Genomic DNA, 22,660 nt, shown 5'->3' with positions numbered 1-22,660 from the left:
GGAAAATGGGAGCTGTGAATTCCTTTATGCTCTTATTGCTACAAATATACCACATCTATATTTATAATATCTCCTTTCCTAGAGCCTCAAATGAACTAGCACAGCATTCCTTCTGCTATATTCTGTTAACACGGTCACAGGGCCTGCCCACATTCAAGGGGGTAGAAAATAAAATCCAATTCTTATTGGGCCATATCACATAAGAGCATGTGGAGTGGGAGACCTAGTGGTAGCCATCTTTAGGAAGTACAGTCTATACCACACCTAGCTTGAAAGCATTTGTACAGATTTTAAAACTCTAAGAATTATATATAGAACTATAGGAGGTAACAAATTTTTGTTTTACACCATTGTTAAAGCAGCAAGAACTATATAGCTAGGTATATCGGTTACCTACTCTCAAGAATGCTGTAAAACCAATGACCCCCAAACACTGTGGCTTACAATTGTAAATATTTATTATTGCTTACAAGTCCTTAGGGCAGCTGGGTGGTTCTGCAAATCTGGGCTAGATTTGGTTGATCTGGGCTGAGATCAAATGCATCTACTGTCAGGTGGCAGATTAGTTGGGGGACAGCTAGTCTAGCACAGCCTCACTCATATGTCTGGCTCTTTACCACGGCAGCTCAGTAGATTTCTAAAAGATCAAGTGGAAGTGTTCAAAATCTTTGGAAATCTACTTAAAGCTGGCATATATTATTTCTTCCACATTCCTTTGGCTAAACCAACTCACAAGGCCAGTCCTTCAGATTTAAATGGTAGGTGAATAAGGTCAACTTCTTGGTGGGAGAAGTGGCAAAGTCATTTTGCACAAGTCTGGAGTATAGTAAGGGTAAGTAATTAGGGACATACTGCAATAAATCTACCCAAAATAAGTAAAAACTGTACTGCTTTAAAGATCTATCTGTAAGCATATACAGAGATAAAGATTTATGTACACATAAATTCAATCGCTCTTGTATTAATTCAGCATTCCCTGGCCTATTACTGTCCCTTCTTTCCTAACCCTCCTATTCTATTTGAAGGATAAGCTTATTTATTTATTTTTTTTTGGCCACTGTAAAAGTTAACTTACACTGTAGGGATTCAATTAAGCTCCAACACTAGAACTAAGAGAATAGTTAATAACAAGTGTAAATGAATTCCTCTGCACCCAGGATGAAAAAAAACTAAAGAACAGAATAAGTGAATCAGACAACTTAAAGGTCTACAACTAGATTTTAATGAATAATTTTGGTAAAATCTGTTTTTGCACATATATACAGACACAAAACACACATAATAAATAGAGGGCAGCCCGGGTGGCTCAACAGTTTAGTGCCACCTTCAGTCCAGGGCCTGATCCTGGACCCTGGGATCGAGTCCCACATCAGGTTCCCTTTGTGGGGCCTGCTTCTCCCTATGCCTGTGTCTCTGCCTCTCTGTGTGTGTGTGTGTGTGTGTGTCTCTCATGGATAAATAAATAAACTCTTTAAATAAATAAATAAATAAATAAATAAATAAATAAATAAATAAATAAGTAAGTAAGTAAGTAAGTAAGTAAGTAAGTTTAACTTAATATACATTTTAGGGCTTTAAACCTAAGAAACCAACATACTTTTGCACAAACTTAAAAAACATAAATTCATTATCTAACATTGGAAATGCTTTTTTAAAAAAGATTTTATTTATTTACCCATGAGAAACAGAGAGGTAGCAACACAGGCAGAGGGAGAAGCAGGCTCCATGCAGGGAGCCCGACGTGGGATCATGCCCTGGGCCGAAGGCAGCGCTAAACGGCTGAGCCACCCAGGCTGCCCGGAAATACTCTCTTGACATTTGATTTTTGACTCTTATTGATAGGTTTGCCTTTTAAAAGTTTTCCTAGGAGACAATGCAAGAAAAAAGTATCTATCCAGATGACCCATCATTCTTTGAACATTACTTCAGGAATAACATGGTCTTAAATTAGCTCAATTTTGAAAGCTCCTGAAAAAATGCGGGAGTGTTATTCTTAGTTTGAAAAGGAAATGAGTTTTAAAAATGGTTTTCGTCTTGACATTGGTAGAATGAGATACATCTATACCTGTTCACAAATTCAACAAGTCTGCTTTAAAAGAGTAACACAAGTAGTTAACATGAAGCGAGAAGCCAACTTTAGGAGAGAGGCTTTCATTCCAGTGTACTTCTTAAACTCCTCTCCTAGGTTTTACCAGCACATCTCTGGGAAAGAAATACACATCCTAATTTCACAGATAACAATGATCATTTTCCTTATATATTTAAAATACACTTACCTCTTTAACAGCTCCAGTCTTAACTGTGAAGAAAAAGTTATTTCAAGAACCCAATTCTAGGTACCCCAACTACATTTTATTATCACGAGTAGTATCACAACTATCAGTGGGGTTTTTTGGATATTTTTTTATTGGAGTTCAATTTGCCAACATATAGCATAATACCCAGTGCTCATCCTGTCAAGTGCCCCCTCAGTGCCCATCACTCAGTCACCCCATCCCCCCACCCACCTGCCTTTCTACCACCCCTTGTTCGTTTCCCAGAGTTAGGAGTGTCTCATGTTCTGTCACCCTCACTGATATTTCCCACTCATTTTCACACTATCAGTGTTTCTTAAGAGGAGGATTACTGGCATTGTGGGTGAGATAATCATTAGTTGTGAAAGATCATTCCAGACATGGTAGGACATTTAGGATTCCTGATCCATTCACTAAAAACTAGGAGTTTCAAGGTCACTGTGACTACCAAAAACATATCCATCCTTTCTGACTGCCCTTAATAAGAACCACTGAACTAATGATCAAAGATTAATATGTACTAATTTTGTGACTTCCACAGAAAGTAACTGCTTCATTACCTTCAGTAACAATGACTGAAGTGAAACACTATGCTTATAAAAACAAGTGTAATTAAATGTTATTTTGGAAAGATAGGCTGTTTCTTCAAATTCATGGCAATATGAAAGGATTAGATGCACAAAGTGCAATACTTATTTATCCCCAAATGCACACATACATTTATAGGAAAATGACTGTTTATGCTTTACTAGAATATCTTATCCCATTTATCTTTAGTATAAAAATATGTCCATCTACTATACAAAATAAAAAACATGTGAATCTTCTTGATAAATTCCTTCACACTGATGTTCCTGGAAACTGCTGCTGTCTTTGCTCCAAAACTTGTTGATTTAATAGTTGTTGCTGTTTCTGTAAAAATTGCACCACTTCTGGACTTCTTAGTAATGACTTGAAAAGAAGAAAGAAAAATATACTTATTAACATCATTCTTACAGGCTTAGATTGTCTTCATGCTATAAAATTACTCTGCTAGGTCTCTCTACCAAGGCACAATACGCTTATAAAACAAATCGTGCCTGAAATGAACTCACACTTGCACCCAATGCACTGTATTTAACTGCAAGCTAATGATAATAAAATTTGATGTTGGGATCCCTGGGTGGCGCAGCGGTTTGGCGCCTGCCTTTGACCCAGGGCGCGATCCTGGAGACCCCGGATCGAATCCCACGTCGGGCTCCCAGTGCATGGAGCCTGCTTCTCCCTCTGCCTGTGTCTCTGCCTCTCTCTCTCTCTCTCTGTGACTATCATAAATAAATAAAAATTAAAAAAAAAAATTAAAAAAATAAAATAAAATAAAATTTGATGTCATACATCAAATACTAAAACCTAAGAGTAATGGGTAAAGCCTAATCTTATCAGTGACTCTGTATACAAAGGAAATGCTTTATATGTGATGCCAGCATATATATTATCTATGAAGCATAAGAGCAAACAGCCAAAAATAGCACTGGCCCAGGATTACAGCAAAGAAAAACAAGGTTATGAAAAGGGGCCACTTGTGAAAATGGCAGTTAGATGACAGTTTGGAGGCCCATTTAAGGATTCAATTTCACTGACTTAGCCTATTAAGTCTTTCTGAAGAAATTAAAGAGAGTGTGTGTGTGTGTGTGTGTGTGTGTGTGTGTATGGGTATACAGGTATTAATAAAAGCAGTATTAGCATATCACAAAAATTTCAGAAAAGACAGAATGATCTAAAAAATATATATAGTTTTGTACACCTACCATTTTTAAATATAGTCATATAACAAATATAACAGACTGTGATTAATATGCTTTTACTATAATAAAATACTTATATATATTGATGAGGAAAAGAAAATTTGGTTCCCCAAAATTAAAAAAGATAAACCGAGCAAGGTGGAAAAACTATCATTAAACACTGATTTTAAAATTTAACATTACAGCACAGTACATTTTTTAGTTACTTGTTTTGTTTAAAACTTATAGTCACCTATACTTCAATTAAAAAGTTGTTTGTAAAGATGTACCAATATTCTGTTAAGTAAAAGTGTGATAGTCTACTCAGCTAGTTGTTTCAACTATTTCTATTTGTGATAATTACATTTCTGGCATCATCTTTAAGCTTAACTTTATCCATATACAGGATTTATTTCTTGCTGAGCTAAAGGGATGACCATTTTAGAGACTCCTGATAACACCTGCTTTCTAGAAGTCTGATATGAATGTACAATACCATCAACAGAGTGTCCATTTCATGAAGACCCTAACATCACTGTTTGTGATCATTTAAGTAATTTTCATTTGTTGTATTGTTTATTGTGATTTTTACTGATATTGAATACCTTTTTATATCATTTAATGATAGCATTTCTGCTTTTTTTCCTGTATATATTTTTTGCAATGTATTGAAGCCAAAAATTTTTTATCAATTTATATGAATATTTTTTGTAAGCTAAAAATGTCAACCATATTAACCATAGTGTCTTATATGTGTTGCAAATATTTTTCCCGTATGTTATTTTGGAGTTTGCATTTTCACCACCATTTTTTTTTTTTTTTCACCACCATTTTTGACTACAGTATTCATTTCTTTATAATTTCGTCTATTTCTTTCAAGCTAGAAAAAGTTTTAAGATTAAGTCTCAATTCTATTTTTTTATTTTAAAATCTTTATCAGGAATTTAGTTTGATGTATAGTGATATGGCTAAATTCTTTTTTGTCTTTAAATTATTACCCAATTATTTCCATATTTATTGAAAAATCTCTCCTTTTCTGATTGAATTCTGATGCCTTCTAGCAAATTTCTAATAGAGATCTTTATCAAATGTTGGTCTCATTCTACTTCCATACCACTAAAGCATTATTCCATAAACCACAGAATTCAGAACAAAGTCTGTTTTAAAACTCCATTTTGCTCAGATATTCAAGGTTTAGTCAATGAAGATATAGGAATAAAGGTGTTTCTGCTCATATAGTTTTGAGAAAGCATTAGGAGATTCCAGTGTGTACTAGCAGACGAACAATTCAATTGATGACCAGTTTAACAAGTTTTAAAATCCCAAAAATCTAAATAATTCTAACAACTTTTGTTAGTAAATTTGTAAGTATTTTACAGATACTTACCAGTCTTTTTTGATTTAACACTTGTTCTAAAAGAGTAGGTCTTGCAGGACGATCCCCAAAGGTTCCTGTTCTTTGTTTAACAATGGAGAGTATGTTATCTGTACTTTCCTGGAATAAATCATAAAAATGTAAATAAGATTAACAGTCAACATAATAATCCATGACTGTACACTTTTAATGATGTAATGAATGGGTCCTCAGCTTCTCTTCCTTCTTGCCCAGTCCCTGTAAAACTTTGGGAAAATCCCTCATTAAGTCATAGATAAAATGTTGGCAATTAATCTTACAGAATACTCCTCACTCCGTCTCCCTCCACTATTTCCAACCACCGATCTCCAGTCTCTTGAAGGTCTCAAAATCAATAGATTTTGAGGCAAAAGTGGGAGGACCAAAGAGTTATTTGTGAGCCATTTTCAGTATCACAAAAAATGCCAGGTGGAAACTGAACATTCCCTTCTGATAAAGCTATCCAGGCCAAAACAAAGTTTGCCTGCCTTTGGATGGAATACATAAACTCAAAGGCAATTTACATATTGCTAGAGACACTCTGATAGTTTTTCTGTCCAGTTAACGACAATTAAATGGGGTGTGTGTGTGGGGGGGGGCAGTAAAATAGCAAAGAAACACGGTACAAAGCTTTCAAAATTTAGAAGTCATTAGGAAAAAAATGACAAACTGGATTTGAAAAGACTGGAAAGCACTGGTACAAATAATCTCCTGCCACTAGTATAGACAAAATAGCCAAGTCCTAAAATGAAAACCATTCTCTAAAGACATGCTTACCCAAACAAAATCAGCAGCCCTAATTATTGTATCCCGCTACTTGACAGAATTTTAAATACTTACAGTTTTCCTGACATAACTAAATACTGTAGTTAATGGAGATATTCTGATTCTTATAAAACCATAAAATACTGACCACATCCAAAAATTCTGACTAAACAAGTCTAAAACTGGGGATCCCTGGGTGGCTCAGCGGTTTGGCGCTTGCCTTTGGCCCAGGGCGTGATCCTGGAGTCCTGGGATCAAGTCCTGCGTCAGGCTCCTGGCATGGAGCCTGCTTCTCCCTCCTCCTGTGCCTCTGCCTCTCTCTCTCTCTCTCTCTCTCTCTGTATCTATCATAAATAAATAAATAAATAAATAAATAAATAAATAAAACATCTAAACAAGTCTAAAACTATAAATGTTTTACCATCAAGCAATGCCATACGTAAATTTATTCTTCTCCCTTTGCTCTTCATTTAGGTGGTTACTGAAGCTCTGTTCTTCTCTTGAGCCCTCTCGACTGGCCTCTAAGGTCTACTTTCTCTCTTTTAGTCTGGGAAATTTATCATTCTGATAACCAGATAAAAACAAAAATAATTTCTTCCTCTCTCTCCACTGGATTAACTATGTGTGGCAGTTTCATTTTTATGTGGAGAAGAAATGGAATCATGAAACTGACTTGATGGCAGAGTACCCTATATTCTTACAACCCCAAAGCATGATGTAGCTTCACAATATTAATGTCACAAAATCACAGAAATTTGTAGTAGAAATAACCTTGAGTCAGCTAGTCCAAATTTCTACAATGTTGGGATTCTCTTTTCAAAATTTTTCAACACTTTTTGTCCTAAGGAGCTCACCAACTTTTGAGGCATCCCATTTAGTTTTAAATAACTCCAACATTTGGGCAGACTGAACTGGTGATTTTCACCTAAAAGTACTAGTTACATAGAACTATGCAAAATAAACCTACTGCTTCTTGCAAATGATAGCCTTTTAGATATTTAAGGATAATGATCACTCTCCTAAGTCTATTCTTCTATCCCCAGTTCCTTTATGTGTCTCTCCTATAGCATAATTTTTACATGCATGGACTAAATGTCATATATATTTGTTCCTTATTAAACCTGATTTATGTAAATGACTTTAAAACCTTAATTTCTAATCTTGCTTTTCACACTACAGAAGATCCCTATCACCACTTATCAATCTTACTACAATAATCTCCTAAAGAATCTATAAATATATAGGCCTTGGCTTTAATCTACCCCATTAGAGTAGATCCCGTTACTTCCTAATTAGAAACTTCATTTGAAGACTCCAAACCCAAATCTCATGGTCTGGCATTCAATACTATACAAAAACTAGCCTCAAATTCTCTTTCCAAATTTATTTTTCATGAGTTTTCCACATAAATATTCTGCTTTAGTTAGAATGGTCTCCTTGCTTCTTCCCAAAAGTGTCTTCTGTATTCCCACTTCCCTTTTTTTACTAAGAGGTGTTTCTCTTTCATATATCAAAATTTGAGGGAAGCAATATAGTATAGAGCAAAGGCTCTAGAATCAGATTGCTTGGGTTTGAATCCCTGCTGGCCATATGACCTAGCCCAAGTTACTTAATCTCTGTACCTTAGTTTCCATAAAATATAGCATCTAGGGACACCTGGGTGGCTCAGTGGCTGAGTGTCTGCCTTTGGCTCAGGTCGTGATCCTGGGGTCCAGGGATTTTGTCCTGCGGAAAGCCTGCTTCTGCCTCTGCCTATGTCTCTACCTGTCTCTCTGTGTCTTTCATGAATCAATAAATAAAATCTTTTAAAAAAGAAAAAATAGGGATCCCTGGGTGGCGCAGCGGTTTAGCGCCTGCCTTTGGCCCAGGGCGCGATCCTGGAGACCCGGGATCGAATCCCACGTCGGGCTTCCGGTGCATGGAGCCTGCTTCTCCCTCTGCCTGTGTCTCTGCTTCTCTCTCTCTCACTGTGTGCCTATCATAAATAAAAAAAATAAAAATAAAAAATATATATATAGCATCTATGTAGCATTGCTGAAGTATATGAGACTTCATTTATAGCTTAGCACAGTGCCTGGCACATAAGAAACTTAGCTGATTAAATATAAACTATTAGCCACCCTTTCTGATGTACACTGAGTTATATTTTCTCTGCAAAGCCTTTCCAGAGTATCCCAGCCTATAATGATCTATCCTCTCCACTATTAAAGTAATACGACATAGTTGGCCCTTATTAACTATCCTGATGGTCTCTGCTGGTTATTGTGTTTACAACCCAGTTCAACAAAGACTTACAGCTCTTGACATCTCTTCAAAACTGGTAAAGTGTCCCATAACATAAGACAAATGGTATAGCAGGGTATTAATTTTTGCTTATAGCAGTTACTTTTCTTTCCTAAAAAAAAAAAAAAACTCATATAAATTATTTTAGAATAGGAAAATTATTAGGGTTCTTTTTGTGGGAGGTGGTGAGGGAGACTTAATTCAGTATCTATTTGCGGGAGGTGGTGAGGGAGACTTAATTCAGTATCTATTTGCCTTTAATACATTTTCCTCAAACAGTAGATGTAAAAGCTGGATAGTTAGAAGGAGAAGGTAGCTATAAATAAAATACTTCTTTCTTGAAAAGAAGTGCATTATCTTTTCTTTCTGTGAAGAATTCTGAAGTGAATTTGGAATGTGTAGAGGGCAAACAATGACCCTTACTAAGTTTAAGTCTGTAGTAAGTGAAATGCTTATTTCCATAATTACGTGTAATTCAAGATTTGCTAAAATATATTTTACAAGGATGTGGATGCAGGTTTTAAACCTAAGATCCACAGGGTCCTGAACTCTATAATGTGTATGCAAAATTAAATGCCTACCTATGTGTATTTTTCTGGGAAAGGGCCATTAGATTTCATCAGATTCTCAAGTCATTTTACCCTAAAAAGATTAAGATTCAATGGGATGAAAAGGAAAGAGATGTCACTCGGACTCTCATCAGTGGGAACAGTGACATACTGATGGCTATAGATTTTAAAAATATTTATAACAGGGATCTCTGGGTGGCGCAGCAGTTTGGCGCCTGCCTTTGGCCCAGGGTGAGATCCTGGAGACCTGAGATTGAATCCCACATCGGGCTCCTGGTGCATGGAGCCTGCTTCTCTCTCTTCCTATGTCTCTGCCTCTCTCTCTCTCTCTCTCTCTGTGTGACTATCATAAATAAATAAAAATTAAAAAAAATATTTATAACATCATATTTATAAACTATTTCAAAGTCTAAAATTTTAGCAATGTGGCAGCTGTTCAAGTCTAGCAAAAACTAAGAAATTTAAAGAGTTTGAAAATACATCGTACAATAGCTATCAGTTTAAAAAATTTTCTGGATCACTTTTAACAAAATTAAATATTTTAATGAAAATGTACTGAGGAACTATAGCTTTTATTAAAAGGAGGAAAGCACACAGGATGAAATACCTGCTTATCTATAACTTTTAAGTATACCACTAATAATGACAATAATAGTGGCCAAGGTTTACTGACTTTTACTTTCTGCTAGATACTGTGTGAACCCTCAATGTGAAATATCCAACATATTCACTGCAATGTTATGAACCACTTATTTATTTATTTATTTATTTATTTATTTATTTATTTATTTATTTATGATAGTCACACAGAGAGAGAGAGAGAGAGAGAGGCAGAGACACAGGCAGAGGGAGAAGCAGGCTCCACGCACCAGGAGCCCGACGTGGGAGTCGATCCAGGGTCTCCAAGATCGTGCCCTGGGACAAAGGCAGGCGCCAAACCGCTGTGCCACCCAGGGATCCCTACATACCATTTTAATACCCATTTTACAGATGAAGCTGAGCTTAAGAGTTTAATAGCCTGTTCAAGGCCACACAACCAGCAAATGATAGAATGGAGATTTCTGGAACTAATAAGGTTTATTTCAAACAACCATGTTGCAAATGCCAAAAGAGTTTTAACCCTTATTGAGTAGAAGCAATCCAATGTCAGACCTGTTCAAAGTCTTGTTCCTGTCCTCAAAAGAAAAGACATACTGATCTAAGGACGCCTTATCGACAGGATCTGTGCAGTTGCTGCAAAGACAAGAGATTCTCCTGTGGCAATACTTACAGCTTTAAATACATTATGTGACAGGCAGGTATGAATTGTACAGGACACCCAAATTCTCCTTGTAACTTAGCTCTGACTTGGCATTGGAAAATGGATTAGGTTTTTGTACTTTTTGTAGATTGTATAACAATTGTACAATGTGAATAGAATAAAATAAATGCATGTAAAAAAAAAAAAAAGCAATGCTTTGTAAAGCATTGGCTTTAACCTTCAACACAGTGCAAATCAAACACTCCAAAAATCTTCCTGAGATTCACACCTCATTATTATTATTCCATTTTCTTTTCTAAGAGCACTAACAAAAGATCTAGTAAGGGACAGATGACCTGGGTGGCTCAGTGGTTGAGTGCCTGCCTTTAGTTCAGGGCCTGATCCTGGAGTCCCGGAATCGAATCCCACATTGTGCTCCCTGCATGGAGGCTGTTTCTCTCTCTGCCTTTCTCTCTCTCTGTCTCTTGAGAATAAATAAAATCTTAAAAAAAAAACTTAAAAGAAATAAAAATTCTGTAATTATTACCTTTAAAAAAAGGTGAGAGGGATCCCTAGGTGGCGCAGCGGTGTGGCGCCTGCCTTTGGCCCAGGGCGCGATCCTGGAGACCCAGGATCGAATCCCACATCGGACTCCCGGTGCATGGAGCCTGCTTCTCCCTCTGCCTATGTCTCTGCCTCTCTCTCTCTCTGTGACTATCATAAATTAAAAATAAAAATAAAATAAAATAAAAATAAAAATAAAAATAAAAAAAGGTGAGAATAGGGTACTAAGAACAAGGATACTGAGAACAAGGTATAAAAAGTACAGGGTACTAAGCATGGGAGTACTGAGAACAAGTCTATTAAGTATAAGGCTACCAAGACCAGAATTACTGAGAAGACAGTACAAAGAATAAGATTAACTGAGAACAGGACACTAAGAACAGAATACCAAGCACAGGGGTACTAAGAACAGCTCGCTTAAGAATAGGGATACTGGGGATCCCTGGGTGGCGCAGCGGTTTAGTGCCTGCCTTTCGCCCAGGGCGTGATCCTGGAGACCAGGGATCGAATCCCACGTCGGGCTCCCGGTGCATGGAGCCTGCTTCTCCCTCTGCCTGTGTCTCTGCCTCTCTCTCTCTCTCTGTGTGACTATCATAAATAAAAAAAAAAATTAAAAAAAAAAAAGAATAGGGATACTGACAACAGGATGCTGTGAACAGGGTAATGAAATCAGGAAAAGATCACCTTCTCCAAAGTACGATTTCATCGAGGTTCCTAAGTCTCTTTGCTCTCTTTGCTTTAACGATGAACCAGATCAATCACTTACTATCTGTCCTTCCAGCCCATATCCCAGATGTCTGAAATGCCGGAGCTGCTGACGTATCACATCATTTCCGCTGACATCTATTCATCTATCACAAGGATGCAACAGAACTGCTAAGGCTTTTGCACATGTCTGTATAAACTTTAATTTAGGACAAGTACTCACTCACTCTCAGCCACAAGTCCAGCTACAGCAACCCGGCCCATCTGGGGCGGCGGTTAAGAGTGGAGTTTCTTCCGACCACCTCCCAGTCCCCCAAGCCCAAGGCCCCGGCTAAGGTCTGATACCTCCAGTCTGACGTTTCCTGTGCTGCCTGCCTGGGGGGCCCCACTGCAATTCAGGGCCTGGTCACTTTTCTTCTTTTTGTACTTGTCCTTGTACATCTTGTTGCGGTGTTTCTTGCACATCCAAGGCTTGCGCTGCTTGGCCACCTGGCTCGTGGTCTCGCTGCAACCCTCGAAGGTGCAGGTCTTGCTCGTGCTGCCCCCGCCGCCGCCCCGTCGCCGGGCTCCCCCGCCGCCACCCTCGCCCCCGGAGTGGGTCTCCTCGTCCTCCAGGTCCTCCAAACTAGCCGTGCTCTCGCCTCCCCCCGGGGCGTCAGAAGCGTCCAGCAGGTCGGCCTCGTCGTCCCCCGCCTCCTCCTCGCCCGGCGCCGCCACTTCGCACAGGTACCGAATGGGCTTGCCCGCCCCGGCGCCGTCCCCCAGGGCCGGAGCCTGCCTCGGGACGCCCTCGGCCGCAGAGTCGTCCTGCCCGCCGCAGGGATGCATCACCAGGAGGGCGAACTGCGAGGCCGGGGCCGGGGCCGGGGCCGGGGCGGGAGCCAGGGCCTGGCCCAGGGCGGGGGCGGGGGCCCCGGGGCGGAGCGCGCCGCCGGCTGCGCCCGGACCCGCACCCTCGACGACACCCCGCACCTCCGTGCTGCTGACACCTTGCGGGGTCCACGACCCCCGCCCTTCAGCACCTGCAGGGCCCAACGGCTCTGCGCACACCAGAGTCCGCGCAAGCCGGCGGGAGACAGGTCGGCTCCGCCAGGCAGCCCCGCCTGCGCCTGCGCCTGCGCCTGCGCGGGAGCGTTCCTACGCCAGGGGCCTCTCCGGGAACGCGGCGTCTCTGACGGGCGGGGCTCAGTCCCCCGCGCAGGAACTGACTGCGCAAGCGCGGCGCTGGCCGGCGGCTGCGGCGGGTGGGTCGGCGCCGCTGTGGCCGCGCCCGCTGTGTGTGAACGTGAAGCTCCTGGGCGCCCGGTGAGACGGCGCCTTTTTGCTGCAACCTATTGTGTCTAAAAAGTTTCGAAAACACTTGTGGGCTGGAACTCCACGGTGTAAGGTTTGCTCCTGAGCGATTTTATGTCTTGCGGCGTCCGGACGCTGCTGACCAGCGTTGTGCCACGCTGCCTGGAATGGGGGTGCGAGCTGGGGTGTGGTGGCGCCGCACCCGCGGCCACCGGGCGTCGCTCGGGGACGGCAGCGGCGGCCTGTTGAACGTGGCACGGTGGAGAGGGACGCTTGGGGCCCGAGTTCAGTTTGTGTTGAGATCTGACATGATTTGTTCCTGATAAATTTGTTCTTTCTCTTAACATTTATCGGCATTTGCTCCGACTGCTAGGGTGGGTCTTTTTTTTTTTTTTAATTTTTTTTTTTTTTTTTTATGATAGTCACACAGAGAGAGAGAGAGAGAGGCAGAGACACAGGCAGAGGGAGAAGCAGGCTCCATGCACCGGGAGCCCGACGTGGGATTCGATCCCGGGTCTCCAGGATCGCGCCCTGGGCCAAAGGCAGGCGCCAAACCGCTGCGCCACCCAGGGATCCCTAGGGTGGGTCTTTTAATGACGTTTTCCTTCATAGCAGTGAAAATGCGTGGAAAGCAACCGCGAATGACAAATGTTAAAAAAAAAAAAAAAGGAAACAATAAATGATCTGTCATGTTTGCCAGTTGTTGCCCACTTGCTGGTTGCTGAATCTTAAATCAGCCAAATCTCATGGGGGGAAATGATCCTGACAGGTCTTGAACGGAACTGTCACGGGGTTGTGCTCTTCCCATCTCTTCCTTCCTCCTTGCCTCGGTGGGCTTTGCATTCCACCTTTTGCCAAGGAAAGCAGTGACTATCCAACAAATAAGTGCGCTCACATTAAGGCGTTTAGATGTTGATGTGTGAGTAGATCAGCAGCTGCACTTCCAAGAGAGGTACGGCGGGTGCAAGAAAGTGTGGAATTAGACAGACCTGGGGGCACTGCCCTAGCTAGTGACAGCCTCTGAGCTTTGGCTTTCTCCGTGGTGAGAGGGTCAGGCAGTGGTGCTAGACCAAATCGATGAGAACCAGTTGTTAAAACATCAGGAATTTAGTGAGCCGGAAGTTAAACAGTGTCATTATTAAAAATTAAATTACATAAACAAATTATTTTTAAAAGCTTAAAATCTCAAAACTCATCTATTTTCTTTTCTTTTCTTTTCTTTTCTTTTCTTTTCTTTTCTTTTCTTTTCTTTTCTTTTCTTTAAGATTTTGTTCATGAGAGACACAGAGAGGCAGAGACACAGGCAGAGGGAGAAGGCGGCTCCCTGCAGGGAACCCGATGTGGGACTCCATTGCGGGACTCCGGGATCACGCCCTGGGCCCTGAGCGGAAGGCAGACGCTCAACGGCTGAGCCACCCCAGGATCCCAAATCTAGGGATGCGATACTGTGCATCTCATCCCAACTCTGCATTCAGGGATGTCACATTGGTTGCTTGAAACTACCTATGGTAAGAGTATTTGGTACTATCGAAACTGTCAAATGATGCACAAAGCAGAACTTAACTCCCTGTCGATTGTCTTCAGACTTAAAGTGATAGTAAAAATGTTAATGAAGATTAAACTTAAAATGTTTGATGTCTGTGGCTGTCACATTGTCAGTAGCCTCCCAAAATTAAGGAAATATTCTTTCAGTATTTAGAAACTATCCTGTTTTCAGCAAAGAAGTTGCTTATTACATCATTGAAGAATAAGTTCTGGAACACATCATCATTGTTTCACTTTTGTCTTACTCATATAAGCAAAAATATCAGCCAACATTCATCTCAGAACTACACTCTGTCAGTAATGTGAACAACTTCTTTGCTGTATTGGATAAAAATCAAGCATTTATTTATAGTTTGAATTCATGACACTGCTGTGGTGAAATAATTATAAAAACTGATAGTGGATTTTGCAAGAAGTAGCAAGTTACACTGAAGTGTGGGTGTATGGAATTTACAATAAAGAGCCTTGTGATTTTTATCATTATTTGTAAAACATACGCTAAACATTTTTCTATCAGTTAACTCCTTTTAAAAATTTTACAAAGCGTATCACTGAGGGCAGTTTTATTTAAATCTTAGTATAAATTCCTGTTATGGTATTCAATAAATGACACCAGGTTTTTTTTTTAATTTTATTGAGATGATTTACGTAGCATAAATCCAACCCATAGTAAGCATGCAACTTAATGATATGGGCCAGTAGGGACCAATTGACTCCTGCACTGCTTTAATCGTCCATTCTCAGTGTTAATATAACTTAACTCTGATTTAGGCTTCTTCCTTTGCTTAAGAAAATGATTTATGGTGATGGGTATTAAGGAGGGCATTTGTGATGAGCACTGGGGGTTATATGTAAGTGATGAATCACTAAATTTTACACCTAACACTAATATTACCCTATTTGTTAGCCAACTAGAATAAGCAAAAGGCTTATTAAGACCATATTTATATTTCCTGTATCTATCAGTCCATAGATAAATGCATGACCATAGCAAAAAACAGACTATGCTTAGACTTCTCGATACATTGTATGCATTTTGTTTAGGAGAGCTAGGAGATAACCTCCTTTGAAAAAGGACTTCAGGGATCCCTGGGTGGCGCAGCGGTTTAGCGCCTGCCTTTGGCCCAGGGCGCGATCCTGGAGACCCGGGATCGAATCCCACGTCGGGCTCCCAGTGCATGGAGCCTGCTTCTCCCTCTGCCTGTGTCTCTGCCTCTCCTTCTCTCTGTGTGTGTGTGACTATCATAAATAAATAAGAATTTTAAAAAAAAGAAAGAAAAAGGACTTCAAAGAGTTGCTGGGTATGTAATACTTTGATATTTATGTTAGGAGTGTAAGAGTAGAGGACTTTTAGGAGAGGAAATATTCCTGTTAGTGCCTAATGTTTTGACTTTAGTCAGAGGTTACATGCCTATGTATTTTATCTTTCTTTTTCTTTTTTTCTTTTTTTTTAATTTTTATTTATTTATTTATTTATTTATTTATTTATTTATTTATTTGTGATAGTCACAGAGAGAGAGAGAGAGGCAGAGACACAGGCGGAGGGAGAAGCAGGCTCCATGCACCCGGAGCCTGGCGTGGGATTCGATCCCGGGTCTCCAGGATCGCGCCCTGGGCCAAAGGCAGGCGCCAAACCGCTGCGCCACCCAGGGATCCCCGTATTTGATCTTTCATACCCTAAATCATCCTTGAATCTAGCCTAACACAAATGTCACAAAATATATTACCTAAATATTAGTAAAATACAGAAGAGCAGGGAAATATCTACAAGATGACCTCCTCTAGGAGCACCTGGGTGGCTCAATGATCAGTGGTTGAGCATCTGCCTTCGGCTCAGGTTGTGATTCTGGAATCCTGCCATTGAGCCCCCCATCGTGTTCTGTCTCTCAAATAAATAAATAAAATCTTTTTTTTTTTTTAAAGATGACCTCCTCTGGTTCTTTAAACAGAGAGTTCTTCTATCACCATATGATGTATATTTTGTGATGTTATCAGATATACTACCAAACTGAGTCCTCATTTGAACAGAAACAGGGAAATATTTAAAAAACTATTTCTAAGTAATTCAGTTAAGTTTGGTCCCAGGAAGAATAATGAGAGGCAGCACTTGACTATATGAACATAGAGCTGCAAATGGACCCATCTAGTATGGCGGTAAAAGTCTGGGTTCCATTGAGAAACAGGTTATCTTCTCATCCTGCTTGAGCTATGTGTGGAGACAGGGAGGACATGAAAAACTCCTGGGGGCTTCATGATTTAGTTTAAATTATACAACTAAATTGTTTTTGTAATCAGGATTTTTTAAGATTAACTGAAATAAGACATTATACCCCATCAATTTATAGAAGCATTACTTTTTCCAAAAGTGTGAATGGGTTACTTTATCAATGGTCCATCTTAGTAGATAATTTTTAGACAAAACAAACAAACATCATGCTAATGACAGATTAAAGAGACAAACTCTGGTAGCACAATGTATGAAGTAGTGTTTGTTCTGAGACACCTCAGCCTGATGGCCTTAAGCTCTGTTTTGGCATCAGCCTTAGCATGACAGCTTCACCAAGGGAATATCAGGTGATTTGAAAGGACACATGAAATAGAATAGGAAGCCAGGGAAAGACTCACAATCATATGATACATAAAACATGTATTTCACCTGTTGATGTACTTACTGTTGGTTGTACTGCTAGGTTTATGCCTAAAAACACAGCATTCTGGTAAATTCTACTTTGTACAGTTCCCATCAAAAATGGGGGGAAATACATGTTATATTTATAATTGCATATGCCATATTCATAACAGGAGAGAACTTCTGTTTGACTAGCTATTGATAGAAGCCAAATCTTGGGCTTATGATATTACAGGTTTGATGACTAGAATAATTTTCCACTTGGTGGAAAATTGCTGCACTTGGAATAATTTTCCAATTGATACCTGGATCCATACATTTCAAACCCTTTTTGTCTTCCAGTGTCTCATGTTAGGAGCCATAGGACACATTTGTCACATCATTATTGTGACTCGACCTCTGATCCTACACTTTCTTGTCTTGGTGCCCAAAGAGTCAGTACAGTATAGGGAGTAGGAACATTCCTGAAAACTCTACTACATGAAGAGTTACAAGAGAAAGTGAGTTAGCAATCCCTTAACTATGAACCACATAAATATATCCCACTAAACCCAAATTAATTGTATTACAACTCAACTTCCCCCAATCAGATCCCCACATGCCTAGAGCCTATTCAATACCACCCAGCACAAGAAGAAATGTGACAGGAGGGAAGTCCAAGTAGAAAAAGACAGGGGTCTCAATTAGGATTAAATCACTTACTTCTGCAAATTTTACAAAAACATATGCCCATGTGAACACATTGCTGCTCCACTCCCAGCCTTCGACAGGAAGAAAGAGAAATAGAGCTTAATCATCATCATTTGTGTGTAAATCCACCTCAATTCATAAGTACTTTGTCCAGATAAGAGGTGAACTGGAGGCTTTGCCTCTCAGAGAAAATTTTTTATTTAAGGACCCACTTGGGAGGATCGGGTTTGGAATTATCTTAGGGAAAGGATTACCTGTTATCCAAGCATTTGAAAACATGGTTGTGCTGGCTCCTCATCAATGGAGCTCATCTTTATATTTTCTTTTTTTCTTTATGAAATCCCTTTAAAATTTCTTTTTAATAAACTCCAAAAGAATATTATTCCTAAATTAGCAGGAGACTGTGAGAACTAGCCTGTCTCATATGTTTACTATAAGTATTAAAAAATAAAAGATTCTGGCACTTAATAAGTGCTCAATTAAGGATAACAGCAGGCTAAGCAGTTTGTTAAATGAGCTGAATTGGTAGGATTTGGAAAATACTTACATATTCTGCTGCCGTTTTTAAACCTCATGTATCTGCTCTTTCTTTTCCACCCCTGGACAATGTTTTGGGAATATCCCATTGTTTTCTGTTCACTTTCACAGATTAATGAACAGTCTCATTTTCAGATTTTAACCCCAGATAAAGTATAGTATCAAAACTTCATTTCTCCCACCCTCCACTTTCTTCCCTATTTATAATTGCTATTTCTGACCTCTCCAAGTCAGGCATAGGGATAAGGGGAGCTTTTGAAGAACAAAAGCTTATGTGGCAGGTGTTATTGTAATCCACAGGTAGAGTCCTTCATGTGGCAGAGGCCCTAATGCTGGCCTTATTTCTGGTAGGTGCTTTAGTGAGTTCTGTTCTCCTGATTTTGGTGATATCATTTCTGTAGCATCTTTCTGCTAACAGATCAGTATACCTCAATACACAGGACATGGTCCTTTCAGGATAACTCAAGGTCAGCTACCTTGATGGATGGAAGAGTACTGGTTCTTGTTGTTCCTACCTTTTCACTGTGTTATGAAGACAGCTTCAGCCACTTTTAAGGAAGATTCAGTTAACAATCCTTGTTATCCCCTGAGCTCTAGGGTATATGTTCAATTTCTCTGAAATATTCTAAGCTCAGAACATTCATCTTGAAAGATGCAACGGGAAAACACACAGTTCACGTGCAACTCCCTTCCAAAAATCCTCTTCAATCCTTTTCATTCTTGTCACACTCTTAAATTCTCTTACATGCAAAGAGAGGATGACAGTCGGGAATGGGTTTCAGATTACAGAACCAGCTTGGAACCACATTGGTGTCCTGGCGCCTATGTGTGAGCACTTAACACCTGTTGTTCTCATCTTTGGAGGCTCACCAGGAACTGTGAGACAACAGGAAGGAAAGTCGTTGTAACTTTGGAAATCCTATCTTGTGCCACTTAGATTGTTCATATATTTTTTTTATGGTCTACTATTATAAAGCAGTAGGCAATGAATACAGCCGGGATTCCAAGAGAAAAGCTGAGAATATGAATCCATCTAGCATATAAAAGGATTGGCCTTTGGATACCCAAGCCAAAACACTGACTCACAGACCCGGTTTCAGTCTAAATATAACTCTAATGTTCCTGCAAGGTAAGGGAAACTTCTTTATCCTGTGGATCAGAGGTTCTGCCTTCAAAATTCTAGGGGACTTTATGTGACAAGTAGGGTACTGAAAACCAATCTTGCATTCTTTTGGAACTTTGTATGGGGCCAGTCTTCAAGCTAGGCAAATGTCACAGCCTCTTGGTGAGGGAAGGCCAGATAACAGAGACAAACAGGTAGGCAGCACTAGTATGTTTATGGATGATGAATGGCTGGTATCTAATCTTGGGAAATTATATTTTATTTTTTAAATTTTAGTTTCACTGTAATTAACATACAGCATTGTATTACTTTCAGCAGTACAATATACTGATTCAACAATTCTATATATTGCTCAGTGCTCATCACAATGAGTGTACTCTTAATCCCCTTCACTTATTTTGCCCATCCCCCCACACCTTCCCTCTGGTCTCGATCAGTTTGTTCTTTATATTTAAGAGTTGGGTTTTTTTGGTTTGTTTCTTTTTTATTTCATTTTTTGTTTATTAAATTCCACATATGAATGAAATCATATGATATTTGTCTTTCTCTTACTGTCTTATTTCATTAGCATCCTACCTTCTAGCTCCATCCATGTTTTTGCAAATGGCAAGATTTCATTCTTTTTATGGCTACATAATATTACATTGTATATATGTGCCACTTCTTCTTTATCTATTCATATATTGATGGACACCTGGATTACTTCCATAATTTGGCTATTGTAAATAATGCTACAATAAACATGAGTCATATGTCTTTTCAGATAGGGTTTTCATATTCTTTGGGTGAATACCCAGTAGGGGGATTACTGGATCATATGGTAGTTCTATTTTTAATTTTTTGAGGAATTCCATACTGTTTTCCACCGTGGCTGTACCATTTTGCATTCCCACCAACAGTGCAATGCAAGAGGATTCTTTTTTTCTCCACATCCTTGTTAACATTCTTTCTTGTGTTTCTTATTTTAGCCATTCTGACTGGTATGAGGTAATGTCTCACTGTGGTTTTGATTTGCATTTCCTGGTGATGACTGATGTTGAGCATCTTTTCATATGTCTGTTGGCCATCTGTATGTCTTCTTTGGAGAGATGTCTGTTCATATCTTCTGCCCATTCTTAAATTGGATTATTTGTTTTTTTGGTGTCCAGTTGTATAAGTTCTTTATATATCTTGGATACTAACCTTTTTTCAGATATGTCATTTGCAAATATCTTTTCCTGTTCATCAGGTTATCTTTTAGTTTTGTTGATTGTTTTCTTTGCTGTGAAGAAGCTTTTCATTTTGATGTAGTCCCAATATTTTATTTTGCATTTGTTTCCCTTGCCTCAGAAAACATATCTAGAAAAATATTGCTATGGCCAATATCAGAAAAATTACTGCTTGTGTTCTCTTCTAGTATTTTTATGGTTTCAGATCTCACATTTAGGTTTTTAAATCATTTTGAGTGTATTTTTGTGTACAGTGTAAGGAAGTGGTCCAGTATCATTCTTTTGCATGTAGCTATCCAGTTTTTCCAACACCATTTGTTGAAGAGACTGTCTTTCCCATTGTATATTTTTGCCTCCTTTGTTGCACATTAATTGACCATATAATTGTGGGTTTAGCTATGAGCTTTCTGTTCTGTTCTATTGATCCATATGTCTGTTTTTGTGCTAGTATCATACTGTTTTGATTACCATTGCTTTGTAGTATGTCTTTGAAGTCTTTGTAGTATATCTTGAAATTACTACAACTTTGTAGTATATCTTGAAATTTCAGTATATCAGTTTAGTTCTTTTTCAAGATTGTGTTGTCTATTCAGGTCTTTTTGGTTCTATACAAACTTTTGGATTATTTGTTCTAGTTCTGTGAAAAATGCTGTTGGTATTTTGATAGGGATTACATTAAACCTGTAGATTACTTTGGGTAATATGGACATTTTACCAATATTCTTGCAATCCACGAGCATGGAATATCTTTCCATTTGTTTATGTCATCTTTAATTTCTTTCATCAGTGATTTATAGTTTTAAGAGTATAGATCTTGGGGATCCCTGGGTGGCTCAGTGGTTTAGCACCTGCCTTTGGCCCAGGGCGTGATCCTGGGGTCCCGGGATCGAGTCCCACATCAGGCTCCCTGCATGGAGCCTGCTTCTCCCTCTGCCTGTGTCTCTGCCTCTCTCTCTCTCTCTCTCTCTCTCTCTCTCTCGCTGTGTCTCTCATGAATAAATAAATAAAATCTTAAAAAAAAAAAGAATATAGGTCTTTCACCTCTTTGGTTGAGTTTATTCCTAGATATTTTTATTAGGTACAAATACCTAAATAATAAAAATTATTTTAGGTACAGTTGTAAATGGGAATATTTTCTTAATTTCTCTTCCTGCTACTTCATTATTAGTATAGAGAAATAGAATGGATTTAGGTATATTGATTTTGTATCATGTAAGCTTAATTAATTCACTTACCAGTTATAGTAGTTCTTTTTGGAATCTTTAGGATTTTCTATGTATGGTATCATGTCATCTGCAAAGAGTAAAAGTTTGGCTTCTTCCTTACCAATTTGGATGCCTTTTATTTCTTTTTGTATCTAATTCCAATAACCAGGACTTCTAGTACTATGCTGAATAAAAGTGGTGTGAATGGACATCCTTGTGTTGTTCCTGAAGCTCTCAGTTTCTTTCACCATTGAGTATGATGTTAACTGTGGATTTATTTTTTTTAAGATTTTATTTATTTGTTCATGACACAGAGATAAGCAGAGACACAGTCAGAGGGAGAAGCAGGATCCCTATGGGGATCCTGATACGGGACTCCATCTCAGGAACCTGGGATCACAACTAGAGCCAAAGGCAGATGCTCAACCACTGAGCCACCCAGGTGCCCCAGCTGTGGATTTTTCATAAATGACTTCTAGACCTACTATTGAGACTTTTTATCAATGAATGGATGTAGTCAAATCCTTTTTATGCATATGTATTGAAATGATCATATGGTTTTTATTCTTTCTCTTAATGATGTGATGTATCACATTGATTGATTTGCAAACATTGAACCGCCCTTGTATCCCAGGAATAAATCCTACTTGATTGTGGTAAATGATTTTTTAAAATATATTGTTCATTTGTTTTGAGAATATTTTATTGAAGATTTTTGCATCTATGTTCATCAGATATATTGGCCTATAGTTATTTTTTTGTCGTGTCTTTATCTGGTGTTGATATCAGGGTAATGCTGACTTCACAGAATGAATTTGGAAGCTTTCCTTCCTCCTCTTTTTTTTTGTTGGAAT

General features: G+C 39.1%; 1 protein-coding gene and 1 long non-coding RNA gene across 3 annotated transcripts in view; one reads left to right on the top strand and one right to left on the bottom strand.

Annotated features, from left to right (window-relative positions):
- Nucleotides 1-1,432: 1,432 nt before the first annotated feature.
- Nucleotides 1,433-12,677, bottom strand: LOC121497710 (regulatory factor X associated protein; the record flags this gene model as incomplete). The annotated part of the gene is made up of 3 exons (XM_041767451.1): nucleotides 1,433-3,245; nucleotides 5,445-5,552; nucleotides 11,922-12,677. Coding segments are annotated over 3 exons (975 nt in total), but the record flags the coding sequence as incomplete, so codon positions are not given.
- Nucleotides 12,678-15,971: 3,294 nt separating this feature from the next.
- Nucleotides 15,972-22,660, top strand: part of LOC121498142 — a 116,449-nt gene continuing 109,760 nt past the window's right edge. The window contains exon 1 of one of the 2 annotated variants that reach the window (XR_005989619.1): nucleotides 15,972-19,399. This is a non-coding gene — a long non-coding RNA (uncharacterized LOC121498142). Of the gene's footprint in view, nucleotides 19,588-22,660 lie in introns of both variants that reach the window. The other variant, XR_005989618.1, reaches the window with a different exon arrangement.

This window comes from Vulpes lagopus, chromosome 8 (assembly GCF_018345385.1).
Source record: "Vulpes lagopus strain Blue_001 chromosome 8, ASM1834538v1, whole genome shotgun sequence".
NCBI lineage: Eukaryota > Metazoa > Chordata > Mammalia > Carnivora > Canidae > Vulpes > Vulpes lagopus.
The sequence above is the reverse complement of the archived record's forward strand: the minus strand, read 5'-3'. Positions and strand labels throughout refer to the sequence as shown.